The 24087-nt window shown below is 41.1% G+C and overlaps 2 protein-coding genes across 5 annotated transcripts in view; one reads left to right on the top strand and one right to left on the bottom strand.

The window, feature by feature from the left end:
* MAEA (macrophage erythroblast attacher, E3 ubiquitin ligase) overlaps window positions 1–20034 on the bottom strand; it is a 52688-nt gene extending 32654 nt beyond the window's left edge. For 2 of the 4 annotated variants that reach the window (XM_072862802.1, XM_072862804.1), the window contains exons 1-2: window positions 19752–19883; window positions 2487–2669 (exon numbers count right to left, since the gene is read on the bottom strand). In XM_072862802.1, coding sequence (XP_072718903.1) covers window positions 2487–2669; window positions 19752–19820 — 252 coding nt within the window. In that variant the 5' untranslated portion in view covers window positions 19821–19883. The other 2 variants (XM_072862805.1, XM_072862803.1) reach the window with 2 other exon arrangements.
* A 597-nt stretch (window positions 20035–20631) lies between these two features.
* CTBP1 (C-terminal binding protein 1) overlaps window positions 20632–24087 on the top strand; it is a 251168-nt gene continuing 247712 nt past the window's right edge. Inside the window, exon 1 of the mRNA XM_072862795.1 lies at window positions 20632–20699. The gene's annotated coding sequence lies outside the window, so the exon portion shown is untranslated. The remainder of the gene's footprint in view (window positions 20700–24087) is intronic.

Below are 24087 nucleotides of genomic sequence, written 5' to 3'. Positions count from 1 at the left end.
CCAAATACCCTGGATGGCTTTTGGCAGCCCACTTTGCACTCCATCCTGGCACTGCTACCTTCCCAGTACTCAATGTATTCAGGCTACAGTATCATCCTTGGATAAGAGCTCCAGCCCTGGAAGCACAAGTTGGTTCTAATTGCTTTTACCATGTACGCTCATTTACAGACTTCTTTTGGAAGGATCAATATTTGAAAAGCAAAGTGAAATAAATGAAAACTTGTGCAACAAAAGCCTTCCAAGCATTTGCCCGGATTAGGCCTGGCTCTGATCTGGCCCTCGATACAAAAACTCATGTATCTAAAACCCGAGTCACTATACAAGATAGTCTTTTACTAAAATTCATGTAAACATCTACAGCCCGAGTTATTTTTATTACTGAAGTCTGAGTTACTTCTATTACTGAATTTAGCTTTATTTTGTAACATATGGTTTGGAGACCAGATTTTGTTTAAATTATAAACCGAGTCTTTTCCTATTCAGCAAGCAAACATTAACTCAAGCCAAAACTCCCTCGTTAGATGTCTGCAGTATTATCAGATGTGAAGGCAACCTCGAGAATTATTCTGAATACAACTAGGAGAATTTAAGGCAGCCAGGCACAAAGGTTGAGCCCCTTCTCATATCAAAGGGCTCTCCTTATATGGTTTTGTATCTGGACTTAGACAGCTCTTGCTGGTTTTTTTGATCCTTCTGGTGCATTCAGAAAGGCTACATACAGATACTTTGCAAAACCCTCTGAAGCAAGTCTACATGGACTTGCCCTGCTGGACATTAATAGACCTCAAGGGAACAAGCATATTAAACAGGATACAAAAGGGAAAACACAAAGGCCTAGGTTTCCCCAGGATCATTCTCAGAACCCAAGAAACCTGCTGTGTTGAAAAGCTCTTTTTTAAGAGTGAGTAAGGTGTTAAACAAAGGAACCATCTAATTCTATTATGGCCATCTCAGCAGTTCATCAGATCCTTGTCTAAACACAGGAGGAAACAGAGATCCCACATGGGTCCAAAGGCCCTAAAGAAAACAATCATTTTGCTCGGGGCAGAGATTACAGAGAAGACAGCTGGAGTTGAGGGTTTGGAGCAGAAACAAGACCTTTGTATTTCAGAAGACTTTTACTGTTAGAACAAAAGGCAAAAAAATCTGTTTTTCTCAGCAGCTATAAGATTCCCCACAGTCTTTCAGGCAGTCAAAAACAAATGAGCAATTACACTAAAATGGAGCCTTGCACCCAAAACATTCAGCAATGCCTTCAGACACACCCCCGCAGTCAGCAAAGATTTAACAAGTAAATAACTTACTCCTCCACATCATTACTACACACCTACAAGCAAAATCTAACACCTCTGTCAGAAATAGCAGTAATTTCTGTCTGTAAGTAACAGAGAAGCGAAGAAAACATATCCTTTAAGACCTCTAAGTCTCACAAACCAAAGATGAAAACAGCGATTAGATTTATGAAGTCTTTTGCAGATCAGCTTTTTGACACCTAGCTAACCTGTTCAAGCAGAAAACCCCAAATCAACATACCTGACTTATTTTCATGTTACAAACCTCCAAGGTCTTTTGATGCTTCACTTAATGTAGTCTCAAGTTTTACATCTGTTGGTTATTTCATTTAAGTTTTAATGAAATGACTCTGCTACCATTTGTTCTGTCTGTCTATTTTTGGAGACGCACTGCTCTAAAGCTAGGTGACAAAGCTATTTTCATTTTTCTGCAAGATTTGTTTTGAGTAAGTGTTCTGATGAGTCTCAGGATGAGTAATATTCCCATCCAAAATAAGGATGGCTTATACTATATAGTTTATGTTTTTAACTCATTCTTCTTAGAGAGATGTGGTAAAGGCATGAAAGTTTGGCTGTATTTCACACAAGCGTTCAAGCTTAACAGCTAGAAGCAGGTTATACTGCTAAACTTTGTTTAAAATGCTTTTAGTAATATTCCCTAGGAACCTTCCAACCTGCAAGTTTGACATTTATAAAAACATTCAAGTAACAATCCAGGACAACTCGCACTTTCATCTGCAAAGAAGCCTCAACACTGCATACAACTACCCCCACTGGGGTTTCAACACTTTTCAGCCTCATTTTCTACCTGTTTTCCCTCCTCAAGTGATCAATTAATGGAACTGCACAAACCTTTCCACTAGACCAGCAGGAATTGATAGAATTCAGTTCATTTTGCTGCTATTTCTTTTCTGCGGGTAGAGAAATTCCTTTTCAGGACTATAAACACATATTAATTTTAACTCTCAACAGAGGTTCGTTATACTTGGTCATGGAACGCCAAGACATATATCGTAAGCACAGTGAAGCAAGATACAGTAACTTTTGGTGTTTTGCTGTGCATTCTAAGGCCTTTGTTTACAGTGCCAGCAATACCTATATCTTGAAAAGAAAATTCAAGCAATCAGCATTGCAGAGAACTACTGTTGTTAACTTTGCAAAGACAAAGCAATCACAAGGTAGAACAACACTTACCTTTCGTTTCAGAACACTGAGTTTTTCAACTACTCCATCCAGGAGACTAACAACTGAATCCACAGCAGGACAACTGCTCAGCGTCTTCTCCAGCTCTGCCACAACCATTGTAACGTGGCTAGTCTCTCGATCAATGTTTTTCTGTGCAGCTCGAAACCGTTTGTTCAATGTTTCATATGGCACCTAAATAAGAAACATCAAGCCATTAGAATTTCTATATTAAAAAAGTCAGGTCTTCTAGAGTTTAGAGAGACCGATGATTTTATCTGATGCAGTCAGAACACCACCTAGGTTCCAGGACACTAGAATTCATTAACTGAACTTGAGTTCTCATATCAAAGGCCTTATTTAAGCCCTCTCAGCAAGGAGCTAACAATCCAAAGATTATTAAAAAAAAGTGACAGGAAATAAGAGCTGGTAGATTCTTCTCTGATACCAGTTTCACCTATCCTGCTTTGACTGTAGCAAGCACTGATGGAAACATTTCAGGGAAAACAGAAAGCAAAGACAAATGTGTATCTAAAAATGGAAAGCTACAAGTTAACTACAACTAAGAGATCACCCTTCAGAACATGTCTTTTTAAGTTTACATTTCTTTCCTTCAAGAGTTCCCAAAAGAAGAGAAAGTTACCTTTGTGAAAGCATATATAATGCATATTGGCTACTGAAAAACTTATACATAGTACACCAATGGGTATTCAGGAAATCTAATAGGTTTTCTACTTACTTCTGCCCATGAAGGACTACTTTTCAATATTAACTCCAGTAGGACTGTAATAAATGCTAAGAGAAACTCCATGTAAGTCTTGTTTTGGTGAAAAAAGCCTACACTGTATGACTAAGTTTGTTAAATTCCTCTAAGACTCCATTCCTTGGCTTAGAGACTAGCCAGTCTTGGAGGTCTCCTGTCCTACTTGTCCCATGCCTTTATGGGACAGCCATATCAAAACTGCTACTGATAGCCATTAAGAACACACATATGGGAGTAGTCTACCGCCTGGTCAATGTTTAGGGTACTGAATGATTTGCGGAAAGCTTACAGTAAATGTTAAGCTGCTCCCATCATGTTGCTTTGACTACAGTGACAGCATAAGCAATTTGGACAGGAAGTTCTATGACTTCACGGAAACAGGAATTTTAGAACTAAAAACATTCCAGTGTTATACACTTAATTAATCCATATATTTTATCTTGAAAAAGTCCATGAGAAGTTCTTTCAGGTAGTTATGATTATCTTGATTGCTTTTCCATTAATCAAAGGCATAATTTAGCTAGCAATCAGATTACATATATTAAAGGTAAAACAGGAAACACAAATCAGTGTTCTGTTTGGTATATATCACATATGTTTGATTACAAATCTCTCAAGTATATCACTTCTAATCAATTATATCAAGATTGCCTCCATTTTCTTCCTTCTAATCATTTACATGCAAGAAAGTATCTCCAGGGTCCACTCTCCTTTTGGGCTCTATTAGGAGAGAGGTTACTACATAATCATTGCAACTCACAATTAAAGATGCACAGAGGAAGAGTTTCGGTTCAGAACAAGGAAGATGAGCCTAAGTACTTGCTTCCCAAGACTTTGTATGACCTATAATAAGTTGTTCTTATTTGTAGCAGAACAAAGGATACTCCTGATAAGATATAAAAGGGCTCCTCTTCCTCTCACAAAGACTGAAATGACCTATTTAATGCTTTTTGGCATCTCAAACTAAGACCTAAACAAATGACAGAACAAGCCTTTACCACAGGAATTATCAAGCTAAAACAATTATTTTCCTTATACATCCTCCCCTAAAATCCCAGCACCACACCCCCCAAAACTCAAACCACATAAAACATCACAATTAACAGGCTTTAACACCTACTTAATTGTCTATATAACCATCTTTTATTCCATCTTTAGCTCTTATCTTATTTCCCTTCTCCATTTCCACAAAAAAGATAAATGGTTTTAAGGCCCCACAGATAGAATGCATGTTTTGGGGGACCATTATTTTGACATCTCACACTTTTGAACACAGAAGCTTGTCTCCCACTCCAAGACTTGATGCCAGACAGCATTAAGACAACTTCTTTAAGACATGCTTCCTTCAGTTACTTGCATCTACTGAATTTAATTTCTGCAAGTACTTTGCTAATCAGCTTTCCACACCACACTGAAAAGCTACATCAATCAAGACTTTCAGAAGCTACTATTGATGTGAGGTATCTGTTTGACCACAAAAAGTGTTTGTTAAATTTTGAGCAGTCAGTTGAACTGGACACACAGATCTAGTCAGTTTGAAAAAAATCTTAGCTTTAATCTCCCTTTTCCCTAGTTTCTTATCTGCACACAAGAGCAATAACACTTCCCATTTCCCATGCTCTGTCTCTTTAGCGTGCAAATTTCTGGCAGTCTGTGTTCATATGACATTTAAAACAATTGGACTTGCAATTTCAGCTGGCATCATTATATATCATTTATTTTGTGTCTAGGTGCAATAGGCTTTTGAATCTTGTTTTAACCATTTTTTTTCCTCCCTCAAAAAAGAGCTCAATGTCCTGTGTGGAAGAGACTAGGAGTTGAACTGTTTTACTATATACTCTGAAACTAAATACAAATAAATATATTGCTAAACATAATTTTAGTGTAGCATAACAAGAGGAATTACTTTGAAGTAATATTGTAAAGCAAAGAAAAAACTTTAAAGTATATATGAAATTATTTGCACAACTGAAACTGACAGACTTAGTCATAATTTGCATGGGCACTTGTTTCTTACTATAGAGCCAGCAGTTTCTAGTGGATATTTGTAAGTTGTATCCAGGTACAGCTTTTACACTTACTTTACAGGACTAGGTTCTACGAATGCCCAAATTTATAAATTACAACTGCTATGCTCCTTACTGAGAAAGCATCTTATCTAGACTCTGCATCTTGATCCGCTGGTTTTGTTACTCGTACAGTTCCTATGCTCCAAAAGAGACTCCATTTCCCAGTACTGGTTTGCTTTACCACAGAACTCTTCAAAAGTTACAGGCACTGTACCAATAAATTTATTTTCTTTCTCCAATAACAAAAGTAAATGGAAGGAAAACATAACAAAGCAATGCTCTGGAAAATGTAATTCTAAAAAATTCTTAATTATGGTTCACTTTAACTTTCAGGTACCATCGTTATAAAACAGCGAATACCAAACTTGTCCGACCAAGAGACAGCTGCAAAATTTACCTATCATTAGCTGCCACAGGCCTATTAGAGACTTTCAACTTTTACTGCCAGTACCATTCTGTGACCAAGCCTGGATTACACAGTTATTCTTTAAGGACAAGTGTGGCCTACAGAACTCAGCCTAGGGAAGCATTACCATAAGGAAAAAGGATAACCAGCTACTAAACATTGAAAAAATTTGAAATAAAGCAGCAAGAACCAACCAGAATGCATTCTGTAAAAGCACAATACCAACTTGTCCTACTCATTAGAGCTTGAAAAACCACACCTCAGCTGGCTCATACCATAAGCACTGAAGAGGATACAAAGGAGAGATGTAAAATATTAGTGGGCAGCATATTTAAACCCAGTGTCACTAAATAGATACTACTTCTTTTGTTCACCAGCTTCCACAGCTGCAGACACATTATTCAACTTAAGCATATACTAAACCAAGTCAAACCTAATGAAAAGGAATTTGACTTAAGCTAGAACAGCCTACACAAGGGGTAAAATTACAGTAACACAAGTTTTTCCAAAATTTTGCTACTGTGCTGTGAAGGAAAATCTGCTTGGCTGGAGGCTTCTGCAAATGTAGCATATGACTGTTTCCAGGTGCTAAGCACTAACAGAGAGGCAGAGACACCTGAATAACCTGATACAAGTATTTTCTTCATTTCAGGAGATAATTCACTCTGGTTTTAGAAAGCCAGAAAACTCTGGTGTGCTGTCCCAGAACGTGCTCCCACAAGCTCTAGCTGCGGAGACAAGACTCAGGAGAGGATCCTTTTGGGTCTAAGCGCTTGAACTGGTGTAAGAGGAGGAAGGACTGCCATGAGAGCTATACCTTGGTTGTTCAGTTCTGTGGAGGGAGTAGAAAACAGCAGAGCTAAGAATGTCAGAGGCAGTTTTTAAGCTTACACTTAGGAACTCAACTGTGATGTTAACTCTCTGGCCTTCAGCCCACACACAGTCCTCTTCCAGCCCATGAATGTGAATAAGGTACCAAGGCAAGACTGACTGGTTCTAAAAATCATGAAGTGGCTAAAACTGTTCAAATTGTGCAACTGTAGGTAATATTTCTTTTAATAAGCCACATCAAATTTAACTTGAAATACCCTTAAATATAGTGATGTTATCTACTAAATATATTTCCAACAAAATAAATTAGTAAATTAATGGCTTATTGAAAAAGTGATACCATTTTCTTGATTTTTCTGAATACATATTAAAACTAGAAAAAAACAGCAAGTATTAAATGCTTACATGTATTGTATCCTGATGGTTATCAAACTGTATACACTAAGTGTTTATTATCAGTCTGTAAAAAAATATTTAAAGAAATATAAGTAATATCAAGTTAAACCAGTCAATCCTCTACACAGCATCCCACAATGCATATCTACTTTTGTTTTTACAGTCATTATCAATATATTACTGAGATTCTTAATTTTTCTTTTCTTCTTAAGGCTTTCTAAATGTATCTATGTGCACACACTTAGTTCTCCATCCATAAACTGAATATATAAAAACAATTGCTGATAAGTACTCTCACCTCAGCCCATGCTTTTCTCTACAGGCTCAGAGAAAATTGGCTTTAAAAAACATGCCATGAGAACATACCATCTATAGCCTTTAACAATATAGAAAAAGGGAGAGCAGAATGCAAGTCATTTTCCCTGCACAGAAGTTCATTAATTACAGTGATCAAAGCTTAAAAAGCTCCACTACCTCAATGGTATTTATGTTGGTGGGAGTCAGACAACCAGATTGGACTTCTTATGCTGGTTTTAGCACCTTGAATTCCACTAAGCAGCTTCAGCATCTTGAGAATGTGTCAATGTTTTAGCCTCAACACACACTCGCAGCTTCCATTACAGACACAGTCACTTGCTCACTAATTAAGCACCTGGGGTTTCCAAATAATGTGAAGACATGCACTGCTGAAGGGCTCTCTGCTTGGGAGAAAGTACAAGATAACAAAAGCAATATGATTGTGGCAAGATCTTCTTTGCAGAGGTGTTATATTCCTCCAGCCAAGATGGAGGAGAAGCATTCTGAGTCACAGCTAGAAATCCAGCACTCGTTACCATCATGGCCAACATATACATCCACTTTATTCAACTGGAGTTCAAACTAATAAGCAATTCTAATTACATGGGTTTTATAGACAGATGAACAGCATAACGAAGATGAAGAAAGGCATTACAGAATTGAGTTTGTGACCTAGCAACAACAGAAAGTCTCAGTTCTAAATGCCTTCTTTGTCTTTACTGGTAAGGTCTTCTAAGCCTTCCTGATTGTGTATGAGCAACTGAGTCTGGGGAGAGAGGTACTATTCACATGAGAAGTCTAAAGCAAGCTGAGGGTATACAGGTACATGGGACCAGAAGGGAAGGAGCTCACCGATGACACTGTAAAGCTGCTATGATCTCTGAAATGTCATGGTGAACAAGGAAAGTCCTCAATGACTGAAAAGGGCAAGTTTCTTGCTTCTCTTCCAAAAAGGGAACCTGGAAGATCATGGAAGCTACAGGCTGGTCTGCCTCATCTCAGTTCTTGGGAAAGTTATGGGAAAAAAAAAAAAATCAGATGGAAGCCATTTCCAAGCTTGTAAAATTGACTGGGAATAGCCAGCCTAGATTTGCCATAAGCAAATCAAGCTTAACAACACTGTTTGCTTTCAGTGACAAAATGACGACCTCTGAATGAGAGGAGCGCACTGGTAGTCTTTCATACTAAGTTTAGGAAGCTTTTTGACATTGTCTCCCATTGTAGCCAAACCGGAATGGCTGGAATACCACAGGGGTTAGGGATGGACAGCCAGGCTCAAAGAATAATGGTCAGTGGTTCAAAAGCTAGATGGTGGCCAATTACAAGAACTGCTTGCCTCCTGAGAAGTGTTATCAGCTGCAACATACATGTCTTCTTCAACCATCTGCACTATGCAACAGAACACACAATCAGAAAGCTCAGAGAGGACAACAAACTGGTGGAGTGCTTGACAATGCTGGGTTGCAGAGCTGCCATTCAGAAGAAATGACAAGCTGGAGAAACACACTAAGAACTTTATGAAATGCAATCAAAGTAAAAAACAGAGGCCTGCACCTGGCACAAAACCACCCCAGCCATTAGCACAGGCTGTGGAATAACTGGCTAGGATCACTTCTGCAGAAAACGGTGTGGAGGATCTGATGGACAGCAGGTTGGACAGAAGTCAGCAACAGACTCTTGGAACAATGGAAGTTAACCACATACAAGGCTGCATTAGCAAGATTAAAGGCAGTGGGTTGAGAGGAATGATTATTCTTTATGATCAGCACGCATGCAGACTCATCTGGAATACTGAGTCCGGTTTTCAGGTCACTTCCCCCCACCCCTGCCAAAAAAGAGACAAACTGGAAAGAGTCCAGAAAGCGACCACCATGATGGTTAGCTGGCTGGAGGCTACAAAATCCAAAGAGAGGCTGAGAGGGGCAGGCTTGTTTCACTTGCAGAAGGGAAGGCTACAGGGAGTTGGGAGCAGCACAATCTGATAGAAGTCTTCCACTACCTAAAGGTGAAGGTTATAGATAAGAGCTAGCCAGACTTTTCTCAGAGTTACAGAGCAAAAAAGAAGGAGGCAGAGTTGACAACTGGCAGCAAAGAAAATTCCAGCTGGACATAAGGAAAAAAATATTTTAACCAGGAGAGTTGGTAAGCACTGAAACAGCAGCCCAGAAAGGTGGTGGAATCTCCACCCTTGGGAACTTTCAGAACTAGGCAGGACCCTGAGCAACTCAAATTAGCTTTGAAGTTAGCCTGGATTAGAGCAGAAGCCTGAACTACACTGTCTGCAGAGGTCCTTTCCTACCATAACTTTATGAATTCTTCTAGAAAGAGACTGGATCATAGATCCTCATTGCTAATTTAGACACCAGATTCATCTCCATATGGAGATATGAAAGGTCATACCAGGTAAGACCCAAAGTCCCGTCTCTGTCACTATGTTTGACAACATCCAGAAGGGGGATGGCACTTCAAAGAAGGCAAGAACATAAAGTTACTAATCCCAAACAATCTCTTTGGGCTTCTTGAGTCAGAGGTGGGAGATTTATAGCAGAAAACCACGGGGTATTTCTCATCCATGAACTCTGGTTGTTGTTGTTGACCTGTAGAATTTCAGCACTGCAACATCCTGTGGTGAGACATTTCACAGCCTCACACATTGTGTGAAGAAACACTCCTTGGTTTTGTCTTGTCAACTGCTAGCCTAATTTGAAACCCTTTTGTTGTTGTTTTGGAAGAAAACAGGAAACATTCACTCTTCTATGCCTCTCATGTCTCTTGACATTGAATAGGCTCTTTCTAAACCATTCTTAGAAGACAGTGTTTCCATATCTCTAATCCTTCTTGCCCTTCTGTAGACATTTTCCAGTTCTGCTACATCATTTTTCAGGATGAGGGAAGGGAGAAAATAAGATAACTCATATTACTTAAGAGAAGATATAATGGATTTTTCATTCCTACGTAATGAGGGTCTCCATTCTTCCCTTTCCCAAGACTTCTGTCCTAAGTTTGTCAACATTAACCTGATAATTCCCCAAAAACATTCACTATAACCCCAAGATCCCACTGAGCAATGATAATAATTTCCGACTCAGTTATTGTGTATACAAGATTAGGATTGTTTTTCTTTCCACCATACCTAAAAACTGTATCACACTACACTTGTCTATATTGAATTTCATCTACTACTTTAATAGCCATTCAGTCTCTCATTATTCTTCTCTAATGCTTCATACTTGGATTGTATCTGTAACACCTTGATTATCTTAGTATCATCAAGGAAACTGGATCATCTCAGCACTCACTCTCTCTTCCAGGCTGTTCAAACAGCTGAATGTCAGCAGTACTAGCACAGATGCCAGCAGAACCCTAACACTAACCTTCTTCCATTACAGAGGTTGGCTACTAAATCTTGATGTTTGTTTCTTGTCTTGCCCAGTTATCTATCCACATAAAGTGGTCTTTCTTTCAAGAGTTCCTGGTAAGGGATATTTCCAAAAAACATTCAGTAATACGAATAAGCTATCAACTAAATCCGCCATCACCACCTCCTTTTTTTTTTTTTAACATAGAAGTCCAATATCTTCACATGGCATGACTTTCCTTTCTAAAAGTCACATTAACTGATGTACATTATTCCATCTTTAATTAGTCAGGATAGTATTTCCGCATCAATAAACCATTGGTGGGAAGGGAAAAATCAATTACATGTATTAAGAATCTCACTAAAATTTTACTTAAGAAAGCAGAAGCACTGAAACGAAGTCTTCTACTTTGTCTTTCTTCCACAGCTATACAAAAAAATCCTCAGACTACTTCAGGAAAGGTGTGTTTACCAGCATTTATCAGAGAATTTACAGAGAATTAAGGGGAGGACTGGTCACAGGAGAAAGGGATTTCCCCTAAGCCATGTAAACTTATTTATAAAAACCTGTAACATCCTGCATTTCTACTCCTTGAGAGGTGTAGGATGTTAGGCCAAAGCGTAATGGCTATGGCATGAAACTTCAAATACCAGCCTGATGCTGCCCACAAGTTTTCCTAACTGGTACACAGTAATACTGAAAGATTGAATTGCACATGTTTCTTTCATAATTAAAGTTTTGTGAAAAATGTAAGCCTTTATCCTCCCACAAGTCTTTAGCCTTACACTAGACCTCTAGCACCAGTTCTGAAACTCATCTGTTTACATCCTACAACACAGGCTACTTTCCTTCTTCACTTATGCAGATTCAAGCCTGAAGAATTCCAAATAAAAATGGAAACTAAAACCCAAACAATGGCTTTCAGACCACAACATTAATCAGAAAGAGTTTCCACCCTACAGTGACTGCATATAGGAAACTCCCCAGTCTCCTGTTAACAGGAATTTTCAAAGGTTTATTTTCTAAAAACTGATTTTCACAGAAAACAGTATCGACAACAGAAAGAAGCATCTTTTACATAGGTTTGCAATTCTATAACAGAACATCCAATTTCCTCCTGTATTTGGGAGAAAGAAGTTAATCAGGTCTAACTTGAGAGCAGTACCAACTCATATGCAGGGAAGTTTAACTATATATCCTGATTTTACTGATGTCTGTGTGAATCATCCTTCTTTAACGTTACAGTCTCACAGCTGAAAGCAACTCCTTGCCACGAAGTGTAGAATTTTTCTAAACACAAATATCTACATTATGTGTCTTTTCAAATGACCTGAATCATGGGCAGGTGGGAATTTGAAATGGATTTTTTAAGGTGTATGAAGTCAGTTTTCAGGTATATGAAGTCAGATAACTAGTGGGAAGAAAAAAAAAAGTTAAGAAAAATAAAATAAGAGTCCTACCAGATTAGGTGGGGGGAACCATTACAGAACTATGCTCTCCTTTCAAGGGTCAGAAAAATGATGTGCTTCCTCTCCTCAATTGTGTTAGCTTATAAAACCTGAAAAGCACCAGAGATTTGTATGAATCTACAGGTCTCCAAGATAATTCAGTTGAAGACTTTCTGAGGTATAAACAAGCTTTTTCAAATGCCATATTGTGCCCTTACATGAAATTAAGCCTAGCCACAGATAGGTATGGAAAAGAAAGTGAGAAGTGCAGTGATGAAACTGGCTTTCAAAAAAACAGAAGCAGAGACAACTTAGCTCTATTTTGCGCAAGAGGAAAGAGGAAGTATAGGAATATGGAAGAAAAATTAAGCATCTCCTAAATAGTTTTAATAAACAAACAGTGTCAAGAGAAAAGGTAAACTCAGCAAGAAACACCTTGAGCATTAAGCTGTTTCCTTGAGACTAAATTAGATCACCGTGCTCACCTTCAACAAAACAGAGAAGTAGAGGACATCTGTTATACATGATGCCATTTGAAAAATGAGGCAGGGTACAATAAACTATTGTAAGTTTTCCCTCAAACCAGTAACAATTAAGCATTTCCATACAGAATTACTGAAATTCTGTATTTTTATACACTTCCTCTATAACTATTGGATTATTTCAGAACTGAGTCAGCATCATTACTTGTCACTGAACTCATCCAAAATGTAAATTATATCACTACTTATTCGCAGAATTCTGATGTGTAGCTCTTATCAATCCCTTGAAATAACAGTATTTTTTCCTTGTTCTAGGCAAAATCAAAAAAGGAAAAGAAAGTTAAAAGAAAGGAGAAGTAGTAATATTTCAGGAATGAGAGGCTTAGAATAATGACTAGATTTAGGTTAAATTAGGTACAGGCATTAATATAAACTCTTGAAGAGATACAGATCAAAACAGACAAAATAATTTCATAAGCCTGAATACAGTTGCAGATCACTTAGATTAAAAAAATACTTATTTTTAAAAACAGTTTCAACGTTTTTGAAGTGTAAAGCCTAGTAGTTTTCCTTAGTTAAAAGCACGTCAGTTTTACAACTCAGGAAGACAGTACTGCATATTCTAGAGCAGCTGTGTCTAGAAAGAAAATATCATTATAATATTCAAAGCTGCTGCTACTTCAATCCAGGAGAGAATTAGCAGTGAAAATTCTTGGACTATCCATCTGCTACACATGTACTTACTCAACAGAAGCAATTCTAATCCTTCAAAATATTATCCTTTTACACAAACTGCTAGTAACTTATTACTGAATACATTATGAACTTTTGAAGAAGGCTTCCAACAACAAAATTAAGTGCTTTACAAAGCCATTTTACAGTTATATAAAACTGTCTTGCATCCTTATGTAAGCAAATTGACAGCCATTTTAGAGTCCTGTCTAGAGCCACACTAAGGACAGCAAAGACCAGTAATTTTCAATACACTTGTTCATAGCTGCCATTTTGGACTCATGCCTCAAAAGAAACTTCTTTGCTTTTCTCCTTTCAGTAGAAATATCTGAGTACCAACAAAAACCTAAGCGTTCCTCCCTCCCGAAGATGCGGTCGAGTTGCTAAGCTAAGGTCACACGGCAGGTTTGTGTCCCAGGCAAGTCCCTTATTTGTTTTGATCCTTCTTTCTTCTCCAAATATTTGTTCATTTTAATCACAGTATCACCTCTTTAAATGAAAGAGGTCATCGTCCTCCTGTGTGTTTGCACAGTCCAGACACCATGATCCTGGCTGGAGCCTTTAAGCTAGAGATCCCATTTCCAATCAGATCGCTCCCAAAATAACCTATTCCAGCTGAAGTGACAGCATTTCTCCTAAGACAAATAATTAAGGATTATTGATTCAGCAGACCTGTGTCAGAGTATATGAATGACCAAAGTTCTACTCAATATATTATCTGTTTTCCTTTAGTTCTCACTAGTTTACAACTCAAGGTAATCCACAGAGCACTCAAAAAAAGCTGAGGTGAATCAAAAGCAAGTTGTGAAGTAGTTAAATTACTGGCTATCATAATAAAGATATCCTAACAAAAACTTGCTTTATTTAAATAAGCAATAATGTATTGTAAGTAATCAAGTAATATAGCATATTTCACATTCTGGGTTAGCAAATACTACCTATATAATCTATCTTCAAGCTGTAAGCTGTGGGAGGCCAAGTGTACAATGAAGGCAGTTTTTTGAGTTTACAAGGACTGATGGATTTTGCCAGCGTGCCCTTATAGTGAATACCCACCTGCCACAACAATACTTTCCTAAATCTATGGGCCCAAAAGGTGCGCTATTATGCTGATTAATATAGGAACTACTGAATTGAAAGACTGTGGGAAGAGGTTTAGAGATAAGAAAAATTGACACTGGGTGGTCCATAACATCCAGTAAGAGCTCCACTCCAATCACACCAAGTTGTGAAGCATTTTCCTCCTATTACGATATCTAGCAAATGTTTGAAGCTCATCTTTTGTCCTGTTTCCCAGCTCTTGAAAAACATTCACTATGCAAAGAATAAAATATTTCACAGATATTCTTGCTTTATGTCAACATTTAAAGACCCCAACATGTTAGCTATGATACAAACATATTATTTCTATACCAGGAAACATACACAAACCAAACTCACAAGATCACAGGGCACTGTCCTGTGAAAACACTACAAATCAAGTATGCTGCAACTGTGAATTGCAACATCAGATAAGTATTCACTTTGAAGATACTAACAGGAGGTCTTCTGTAAAATGTTTGAGAGAATTTTTCTTGAAGTATTTTCCTACAGGCACAATGGAGTACTGATAATCAAGCAACACCTCTAGCTCATGGCCAGACTGTTACTTTTACTGTGTCTTCTTCATTAATCACTTTAAAATGTGTTTTATAGGGAGTGGGCAGGGGTGGAAAAGAGACCAATCCCCACAGGAGCCAATTCCTACTTCAGCTGCTTTCCAATGTCAAACTTCTTCTGAAGTCCCACAGTATCAGATTTTTCTTGAAACACAGCACCACACCAGTACAGAAGAACAGCAGCAGTACAAAAGATGTCACGCTTGTTTGCTGACATGCACACATGATGTGTTGAAACAGGAAGTACATTATTCAGCAACACACGAATGTGCAGTATGGACATTCGATGCACACTCCGTGAGTCAGAGTACCCCATTTGAAGACAGATCTAGTGTGAGAGACAAGCCTTCACACCAACTTAGTACAGAGCTGATTGTTACTCATATCCATGTTTCGCTTATTGTGTCAACCTTCTACTTGAGAAACATTTCACAAATTGGTTAATGAACTAGAAGTGCCATATTTTTTTTGTACACTGATGTACTGAAAGTGCATTAGATGCTACAAGTTCTGTTACTTCTGTCCTTCTCAAGTCCTGCCTGAACCACTTTCACTGAACAACTTTTGCTGCTATACGTTCAAAGTTTTGTCAAAAGTACTCTGTAGCTCATAATAACAAAGTACAAAGCTATGTTCAAAACCAACAACTTATAGTGAAGCTCATAAACAGGGGAAAAAATAAAGTTGTGCAACCAATTATGCAAAAAATGAATGTTGCACCTTTTTTGTTTCAGTGGGAAGAGAAGTTGACCTGAACTGTTTGACATCTTCATTAGTGACCTAGATGATGGGTCAGAGTGCACCTCCAAAGTTTGTAGATGATACAAGCCTGGGAGGAGTTGTTGATACGCCAGATGGTCATGCTGTCACTCATAGGGACCTCAACAGGCTGGAGAAATGGAAAAACAAGAACCTCAGGAAATTCAGAAAAGGGAAATGCCAAGTTCTACACTTGGGAAGGAACAACCACACACACCAGTACACGCTGGTGACCAACAGCTTGGAAAGCAGCTTTGCCAAATAGAACCTGGGAGTCCTGGTGGACAAGTTGCCCATGAGACAGCAATGTGCCCTTGCAGCAAAGAAGGCCAACAGCACCCTGGGCTGTGTTAGGAAAAACATTGCCAGCAGGTCAAGGAAGGTGACCCTTCCGCTCTACTCAGCATGAGTTAGACCCATCCAGAGTGCTGTGTCCAGTTCTGGGCCTCCAGTACAAGAGAAACATGGACATACTGGAGTGAGTACAGCAGAAGGCCCCAGAGATTACTAACAGTTTGGAGCATCTGACATAGGAAGAGAGGCTGAGAGAGCTGGGATTGTTTAACCTTGAGAAGAAAAGGTTTGGGGGAAGTCTTATCAATGTGTATAAATACCTGATAGGGGGAGTAAAGAAGATGGAGCTAGACTACTCTCAGTGGTGCCCAGTAAAAGGACAATAGGCAATGGGCACAAATTGAAATACAGAAAATTCCATGTAAACAAAAGATTTTTTCTTTAATACCATAACAGCAGTGAAACACTGGATCAGGTTTGCCTAGAGAGGCTGGAGTCTCCATGTTGGAGATAATCAAGAGCAGTCTGGACATGGCCCTGAGCAACCTGCTCTAGCTGACGCTGTTTTGAGGGGACAATATTGCACGAGACTGTCTCCAGAGGTCCTTTCTAACCTCAGCTATTCTGTGTTCCATGGACTCAGTATATATGCTTCATAAAATTCGATTCTCCTACCTGTTCCCCTCTTTAGCAGTCAGGTAAACATGGTATTTCCATGAGAAATTAATATCTTATTAAATCTGCTGCCAGTATTTCCTCTGCCACAGCTGCCAATAAAAGCAGCCAAACAGCAGCTCTGAGAAAGTGCTCAAATATTCTGTGCTTCTATAGCTCTCCTTTTGATCAGCTGTTTTTTAAAGCAGTTGCAGCCCAGCTAACCCTAAACTCTTGCCAATGAACAGCCCAGTTAAGAATATTTTCACAAGTGATCATCCCTGCTTTCAGGTCTTCCACCTTCCAGTTTCGGGGTCTTACTCCATACAGTTTGCTAGTTCACTTTAATAATTATTCACACTTCCGAAGATATGTATGAATTATCTAGCTTCCTGTCATCACTTGTTTATTACTGTTTCAGCAAAGAACTACGATAACAATGTTCGCATTCATTCATTTTTAAATTGCCAGCTTTCATGTTACATGCTCTCATATGAGACTAGCATAATTCTCTATCAGTAGGCCTTTTAAAAAAAAAGATTCCACAGCACTTTGGAGGAAGAATAGCTGGCAACCTTCTTGTCCTTGACAAGGGAGAAGGGATTAGAGTGGGGGGCAATATTCAAGTATTATTTTGTACACTGAAATAGCTTCCCTAGATTCAGCTGAAGAAGTCCATTTACTTCCCCTGAGCTAAACTGTTGAAGAAGGGCTGAAGCATTTCCACTCCTACAGCAACCACAATTCAGCTATGGAAAAGGGATTTCCCTTTGCAGTTTTAAGCACTCTTTCACATGAAAGGCACCCTGTGGAACATACTGTAAGTGTAGAGCTATTACACAACTATTATCTAGTGATGTTGGCATGAGGAAGCTAGAGGAGAGAAACAGGAAGGATATAAATACAAGTCTACAATCTTTTATATTTTACTCACATCAGGGAAAATCACCAGTGTCCAGAGCCCCAAGAGAAATATCTGAGCTACTGTGTCGGTGGACAAAATTAAAAAAATAAAAACGATACGCATTCATTTCACATAGTGTTTGAATAAACTGGAAATAAAAATTCACAGAGGCCGAGTCCCACAGAAGCTTTTAGGCACCTGCCTCCTAATGAACAAAATGGGATTTGATATCAACTTACTTTAGTAGACTTTAGCCTCAGTATTCATTTCTCCCTGCTGCTTTTTCACCTCCACCACTAAAATGTTTTGATATATGACTCACAGTTAAGAACATTTAAGAAGATACATTCAAAAGATTTGAGCAGACAGTGTTCTGGCAGGTTTTTTAAACAATGAAAAATGCTATTAAAGATTACAGGAACAACCCAGAAGTTGAATGGGTGCTGGGAAGAATCAATAAACATCACCTTTGCTAGGAAATTAAGAGTTTCAGTGCAAGGGTGTCTCACCCTCTTACTATTTAGCTTCCCAACTTTACAAACAACATTCCATTCTCTTATGTATATTTGTGTTAAGATTTTTCAGGGAAAAAGAATGCTTGTGGAAATAAAAGAATTAGTCCAAAATATTCTCTACCTTTTAAATGGCTGGCATTTTGACAATTCATCTTAAGTCATAAGCAGCAAAACAAAAATTCCATGATCCTCGCTGCCAGTAATTTTTAGGAACATAACAAGCAAAGCTGTGATAACAACTGGAATACATCTAAAATGCAGTCTTAAAATGACCACCTTAACTTTAAATGCCTTCACATTGTTCTGGCTGTGGAAAGTGCTAGAGCACTCTTTACTGCTATTTTAAAATTTAAGCCTGATGCTGTCAGCTTTAAAGTACTTCACGATAACAGAAGGAAGCCTTCATATGTAAAATGGGAATCCACACTTTGTCCTTCTGTTTCTTGGACCTAAGTAGAACGAAGCTAGGAGTGGAGAAGGAGGACATGCGCAAGAAGAACATGGCTAGAAAGCCTGCAAAACAAACACTGCAAAGAGCGCACAGTACTCGGTGTGTGAAAGTGCAGTGTGATCTCAGCACAACAAAGTTTACTTTGCATAAACATCTTCTATAGATGAAAAAATGTCGATACGCTGACACGAGAGATGTTTAAATAAGCGTTTTGCAACAGACATCCTTCTCCTAGCTGCCTTCCACAGCTATTGCTATTAATGTGGTAGACCTACTGTATATACAGCACAAGACTTCAAACAAAGGTTTCCATTGATTCCTATGAGCATCATCCTTCCAGTTCAACAATTCTTAGAGGCGATGACCTTAACGCTCAGTACCGAGTCCTTCATTTGCTTTACAATACCTAGTTAAAGCCAAAGACCAGCTATGCAGTCTTGGGAAACTACCATCCTTCAGACAGGCTCAGTACCGTAACGAACACTCCCTGCTTTTACCAAACCGTAAGTATTTCGCTTATTCGTCTCTACAGGCCTCCAGCCTTTTCCAGTACGTGTATCCCTTTTTATATTTTAAGCTCATCTCCATCTTTGGGGGACCAAGAAGCCAGGGAACCATATTCTACTACCGCCTCCACTCCCTCCCCTTTCACACGTCTCCTAACAACGCCACGTAGATTCAGTTAATCATCTGGGATGAGCATTTAAAGCAACCCTCGGTCTTCCTCAGCCATCACTCACACGCCCCTAAACCCTCTCCCCCAGCCTGCCTCCGTCCGAGCCCTCTCCCCCCTCGCATCACCCCTACGACCACAGCTTCGCCTTGCCACAAGGACCCGACTCCTCTCCCTCCTCGGCCAGCTCCTCCAGCTCTCAACGACCCTTTTTGTGTCCCCAGCGTGGCCCGGGGGCCTCCCCCTTCACCTCAGGGCACGGAGACACCCGGGGAGAGCAGCATATTCCAAGCACGTCCCTCAGCCTCGGCGGAGGGGGAGGGGAAGAGGAGAAGCCGTACCGGCATAAGCCGAGACGTCAAGCGGAGGAAAACGGGGACGGGCGGGAACTCTGGGGTGGGAATCCCTCCCCACCCCCACCCCACAGCCCCGGGGGCCCCCGGGGCTCCTGAGGCGGGGAGGAAGGGGGGCCGGGGCGCCCGGCTCGCCAAGCCCTCGTCTCCCCCTCAGCGCTGCTGCGGCGGGACGCTAGCGGCTTTGCCCCTCTCCTCCACGCCGGGGGAGGAGGGGGAGGCTCGGCACCCACCTTGAGAGTGGGATACTCCTGCACCTTCAAAGTCATTGAGAGCTGAGCAGCTGATTCCTGCACCGCCATCTTGGATTAGGCACCAACCTCCTCCCTCTCCTCCCCCGCCCTCCCCTAGCCCGGACCGGAGGGAGCTACCTACAGCGCGCGCGGCATGACGGGCAATAAAGGCCTTCCTCCGCCCCATCCCTAATGGAGACGGGACGAACCAACGGCGCTCGCTCCTGACCACGGCCCGCCCCCCGCCCCCCACCCCTGCCGCCGCGGCGGCGTGGTACGCTCCGCCGGACAGCGGTGGCGGAAGAGCAACCAGCGGGGCGGGAGGCGCCAACCAATGAAGGCCGCCCTTTCGCACGTTCCGTTCGTGCGCCTTGACACCGCCTTAGAGCTTGAGAAGCCGCGCCTGATTGGTCAGCGATGTGGAAATGGGCGGGGCCGCCTGGATGGGCGGACAAATCAAGTGGAGTTACGGCATCGAGATAGGCGGGAGTTTTGGGGGTGATGGGCATCCAGCCACCCAGTCGCGATAGAGAGGGCTTTCCCATTGCCCAATCAGAATCTCCGCTGGAGCTCAGTAGGTGGGACCGAAAAGTAAATTTTCATGGTGACTTAAAACGGCCGTTTTAACACCCCCCGAGGTGTCCGGGAAGGGGAGGGGCGGGACGAGGGGCGGAGCCCGGAGGAGGCGGTGCGGAGCGCGCTTTGATGAGCAGGTTCCCCAGCCAACGCTCTTGCGCTGCCCTGCTGACGGGCAGGGAGTTGAGCGAATGGGTGGCGCGTCTGGGGAGGGTGGGCGGGGCAGCGGCAGCGGCGGCCCGGCGTGTGGCTGTGTGTATATTGGCCGGGGAGGGGAGGGGGCCGCCCCTAGTAAGTTCCGTGGGGAGGAGAGAGTGAGTGAGAGTCAGTGAGGCGGAGGCGGCGGGAAGAGGTTTAAATAGCGGAGACAGCGTGAGTCCCCTTCCCCTCAACTCCCTCTCCCCGGCGCCGGGCCGCCCTCCCGCGCTCGCCGCCGCTCTCCCTCAGCCGGGGCAGGCGGAGGCGCCCCGCGCGGCTTCCCTTCCCCAGCCCGCCGCGGAGCTGCCTGCCCTCACTGCTGAGGGAGGGAGGGGGGGGGGGGCGGCCCCGAGCCGCTTCCTCGCCGCGGAGGGGAGGCCGCGGCGGGGCCGCGCTCCCGGGCGGGCCGGCGCTAAGTTTCCCCGGTGAGATGAGACGCGGGGCGGGGGCAGCTCCCTCAGCAGCCGGGCCGGTCTCGCCTTCCCCGCGGGGGAGGGGGGTGGGGAGGGGGGTTGGCTCCCGTTCGGCCCTTGAGGAGTGTGCCCGGCCGGCAAGCAGCTTCTCCCGCCGGCCCAGCGCCCTCCTCCCCGGGGCGGGCGAGCGCGGGCGGCGCAGCCCTGCAGCTCCCTCACGGCGGGAGACGTCAACCCCCCCTGCCCTCGCAGCCGGGCTGGGGAGGGGAGCTGCTGCCGCCCCCCGCCCGGTGCCCGAAGCACCGGCATGCGCTGCAAGTTTAGAGTAGCGGTTTCCGATTTTTGGGGTTTTCCTCTTTTTTTTTTGTTGTTGTTGTTGTTGTTGCTTGGGTTTGCGGGCTCCCAGCTGTATCTGGAGGGAGTTATAGGTCTCTCTCTGGCCAGGGTAACGCTGCACCCAAAAGGCTTGCTTGTCTTGCTGACTGCTGCTCAGTCCCTGAGAGTGGTCCATGGGAGTTGGTGGGCTGTAAGGTGGAAAGCACTGGTTTAAATGAGCAATAATTCCTCTGCTGAGTGTATGGGAATGTTTCCATATAAAAAAAGGGACCTGATCCTGCAGACTGCTTCTACTTCTGTGTCTGAGGGAATAGAAACACTCCTGGAGTATTAATCCTCCGGCTATTGATATAAAGGCTACTTTCTTAATAATATATAGAGGGCAGCATCTTGAGATTCAACCATAACATGTGCCCTCTTTTAGTACCCTACATGAAGCTTCTCACTGTGATTTGAGCACCTTAGTGAGTGAGATGGAAGGCCCTTTGTCAGACCTTGAAGCTATTAGGTTTTCAGTGTAACAGTAAGAAAGTGGAAACATACTGATCAGGAGCTGTATATGCAGTGATACAAACTTTCTTCTGTTGTTGAAGTTGGTGGCAGAAGTTCTGTTTCTTGTGCAGGTGCTTGCCATTGTCAGCAGATATGTTTCAGGTAGTGTGCTGTTGTGGTTTGAGGCTTTAAAGAGACCCCCAAACCTGTATCCATTAATAATCGTGGTATTTTTTTGCTGCTTTTCCTAAACTTTGTGGTTATATTATTTCTGGTCTGTAGAATACTGTAGAAAAATAAATATTTCCAGGATGATAAAACACATTTAACTTTCATGGTTTGAAAGAGCAAGTCATATTTAACAAGTGTGTTTCTTAGAATATTAGGTAACGTTATTTATTTCCAATGTGCATAGGCCCCATTGCACTGAGAGCATCTTCTATCCACCACAAAGGGCTGGTGGTAAATAAAAGAAAATGTGTGAAGGCATGTAGTTGAGTGTTAGATTGTCTTCAGCTTTGGACTGCAAACTATTTACTTGTGTTTACTGTCAGCTGGCCTGGCATTCAGTCTGGTACTGACCATAATCAGCAAATGTATGCCTAAACGTAATTTGCCAAGCCCACACCAGGTGCAAAGCCTTTGTTTAAAAAGTATATTAGTAAAAACATTTGTGTTAGTTACACCTGGGATTAACATTCGTGTCTAGACATGATCTTGGGGCCAGATTCTGCAAGAGGATTTGTGTAAGGAGGATTTTGACTCCATTAGGGCTCTGTGCAGTGAATGGTTCACCTGAGCTTGTCAAGTGGAGGGCTGAAAACTTAGCTCTATTGTTGCTGTATTTACAAACGTAATTATGTGGCATTGTAAATTCTTCCTGTTCTTCCTGTCTGTCTTAAATATTCTGTAAGCTAATATTTAGAAGGAACTTTGCTGTTCAATATTCCATATCATTATTGTTACTGAATAGCTTGAACTTGGCATGCTTTAACTCCTTAGGCCTGTGACACTTATAGGTACTGAAGAAGTGTGAATTTCCGTGTAATTTACCAAGTCATATATGTATTTGTCCAAAAAGCTTATTTGCAGCAGATTTTTTTGTATGTAATCCCTTAATGTTCCTTTCTGATAATACAGTAGCTGATTTAATGTAACACAAATAGACAATAGATACAGGTTATGTGCTCAGGCTGTATCTGTCTTTAAACCAGACAATTATTGGTGAAGGTTTGTCAGACATTAGTAGCCAAAGTTAAAGGGTTTGCTTAATGGAACAGATGGCCAAGCAACCATCATGTCAGAGAAAACAGCATGTATTCCGTGTATTCTTGGTTTAACACAAGAGGGAGCATGTCTAATCTTTAACCTTTAAATACTGCAACTTCAGAGAGGAAGCTTTAAGTGTTGAGTGTCAACTAATTTATGTTCTAGTCTCCATGTGCAAATATTGATACAACCTATGCATATTTCTGGCATGTTTTCAACTTTAGGTTGCAGCTGTTGATTTATAATATAAATGTTGGTGTTATAAACGTGGAGATAAGACCTAAGCTAATGATCTTTTGGACTTGTTAAAATCTGTAGTTTCCTGCTGAATTTGACAAAATATTTATGGTTATTGTTATTCCTGGGTATGGTTATTCATATACAGAGGTTGTACTTTGTTCTTTAATATTAGGTTAATAAATGTCTTCTGCTTAGCCTACCATACAAAGTTATAAAGCCGAGGCTTAATTTAATTAAATTTAGTTTAATTACCAATACAACTTTGCTTTTACCCTTCTTATAAATTCTACCACTTTATTCTTAAATAGGAAATACAAGTTTGGATCTACTAAGAAGTTTTGTGTACTGTATCTTAATTATTTTTCCTTGTCCCCTAGTGGTGTAAAAGGAAGAATAAAAATCAGCTTCCATTTTGTATTTCTTGGCACTGTCCAGCTGAATCATAATCTATTAATATTTGTCCTCTTTTAGTGTCTTATTAATGTGAATTAGTAATTAGTTAAAATTAAGCAGTGCATACAGAAGACTCCAAACCTTTAGGAGAACCTTACTCATTTGATGATATCTTAGAAGTATTTCCAATAGTCTTCTGCTTTGCTCCAGATTAATGATTAGAAAAAAACATCTAGTCTACCATTAAGCATTGCATGCAAATTATGTATCTTTCAAAAATGTAAATGCACTCTGTATGTTATTTGGTGGAGCAAAGCAGAAACCTTAGTGCTCTAGTTCCATGTGCCAAAGAAAACTGCTGTGGATTGAGATTTTACTACACTTGCTTCTCTTGTCTCTTTGTGGACATTATAACCTCT

Source organism: Ciconia boyciana, chromosome 5 (assembly GCF_034638445.1).
Source record: "Ciconia boyciana chromosome 5, ASM3463844v1, whole genome shotgun sequence".
NCBI classification, from domain to species: domain Eukaryota; kingdom Metazoa; phylum Chordata; class Aves; order Ciconiiformes; family Ciconiidae; genus Ciconia; species Ciconia boyciana.
Note: the sequence above shows the minus strand (reverse complement) of the source record. Positions and strands in the feature narration are given on the sequence as shown.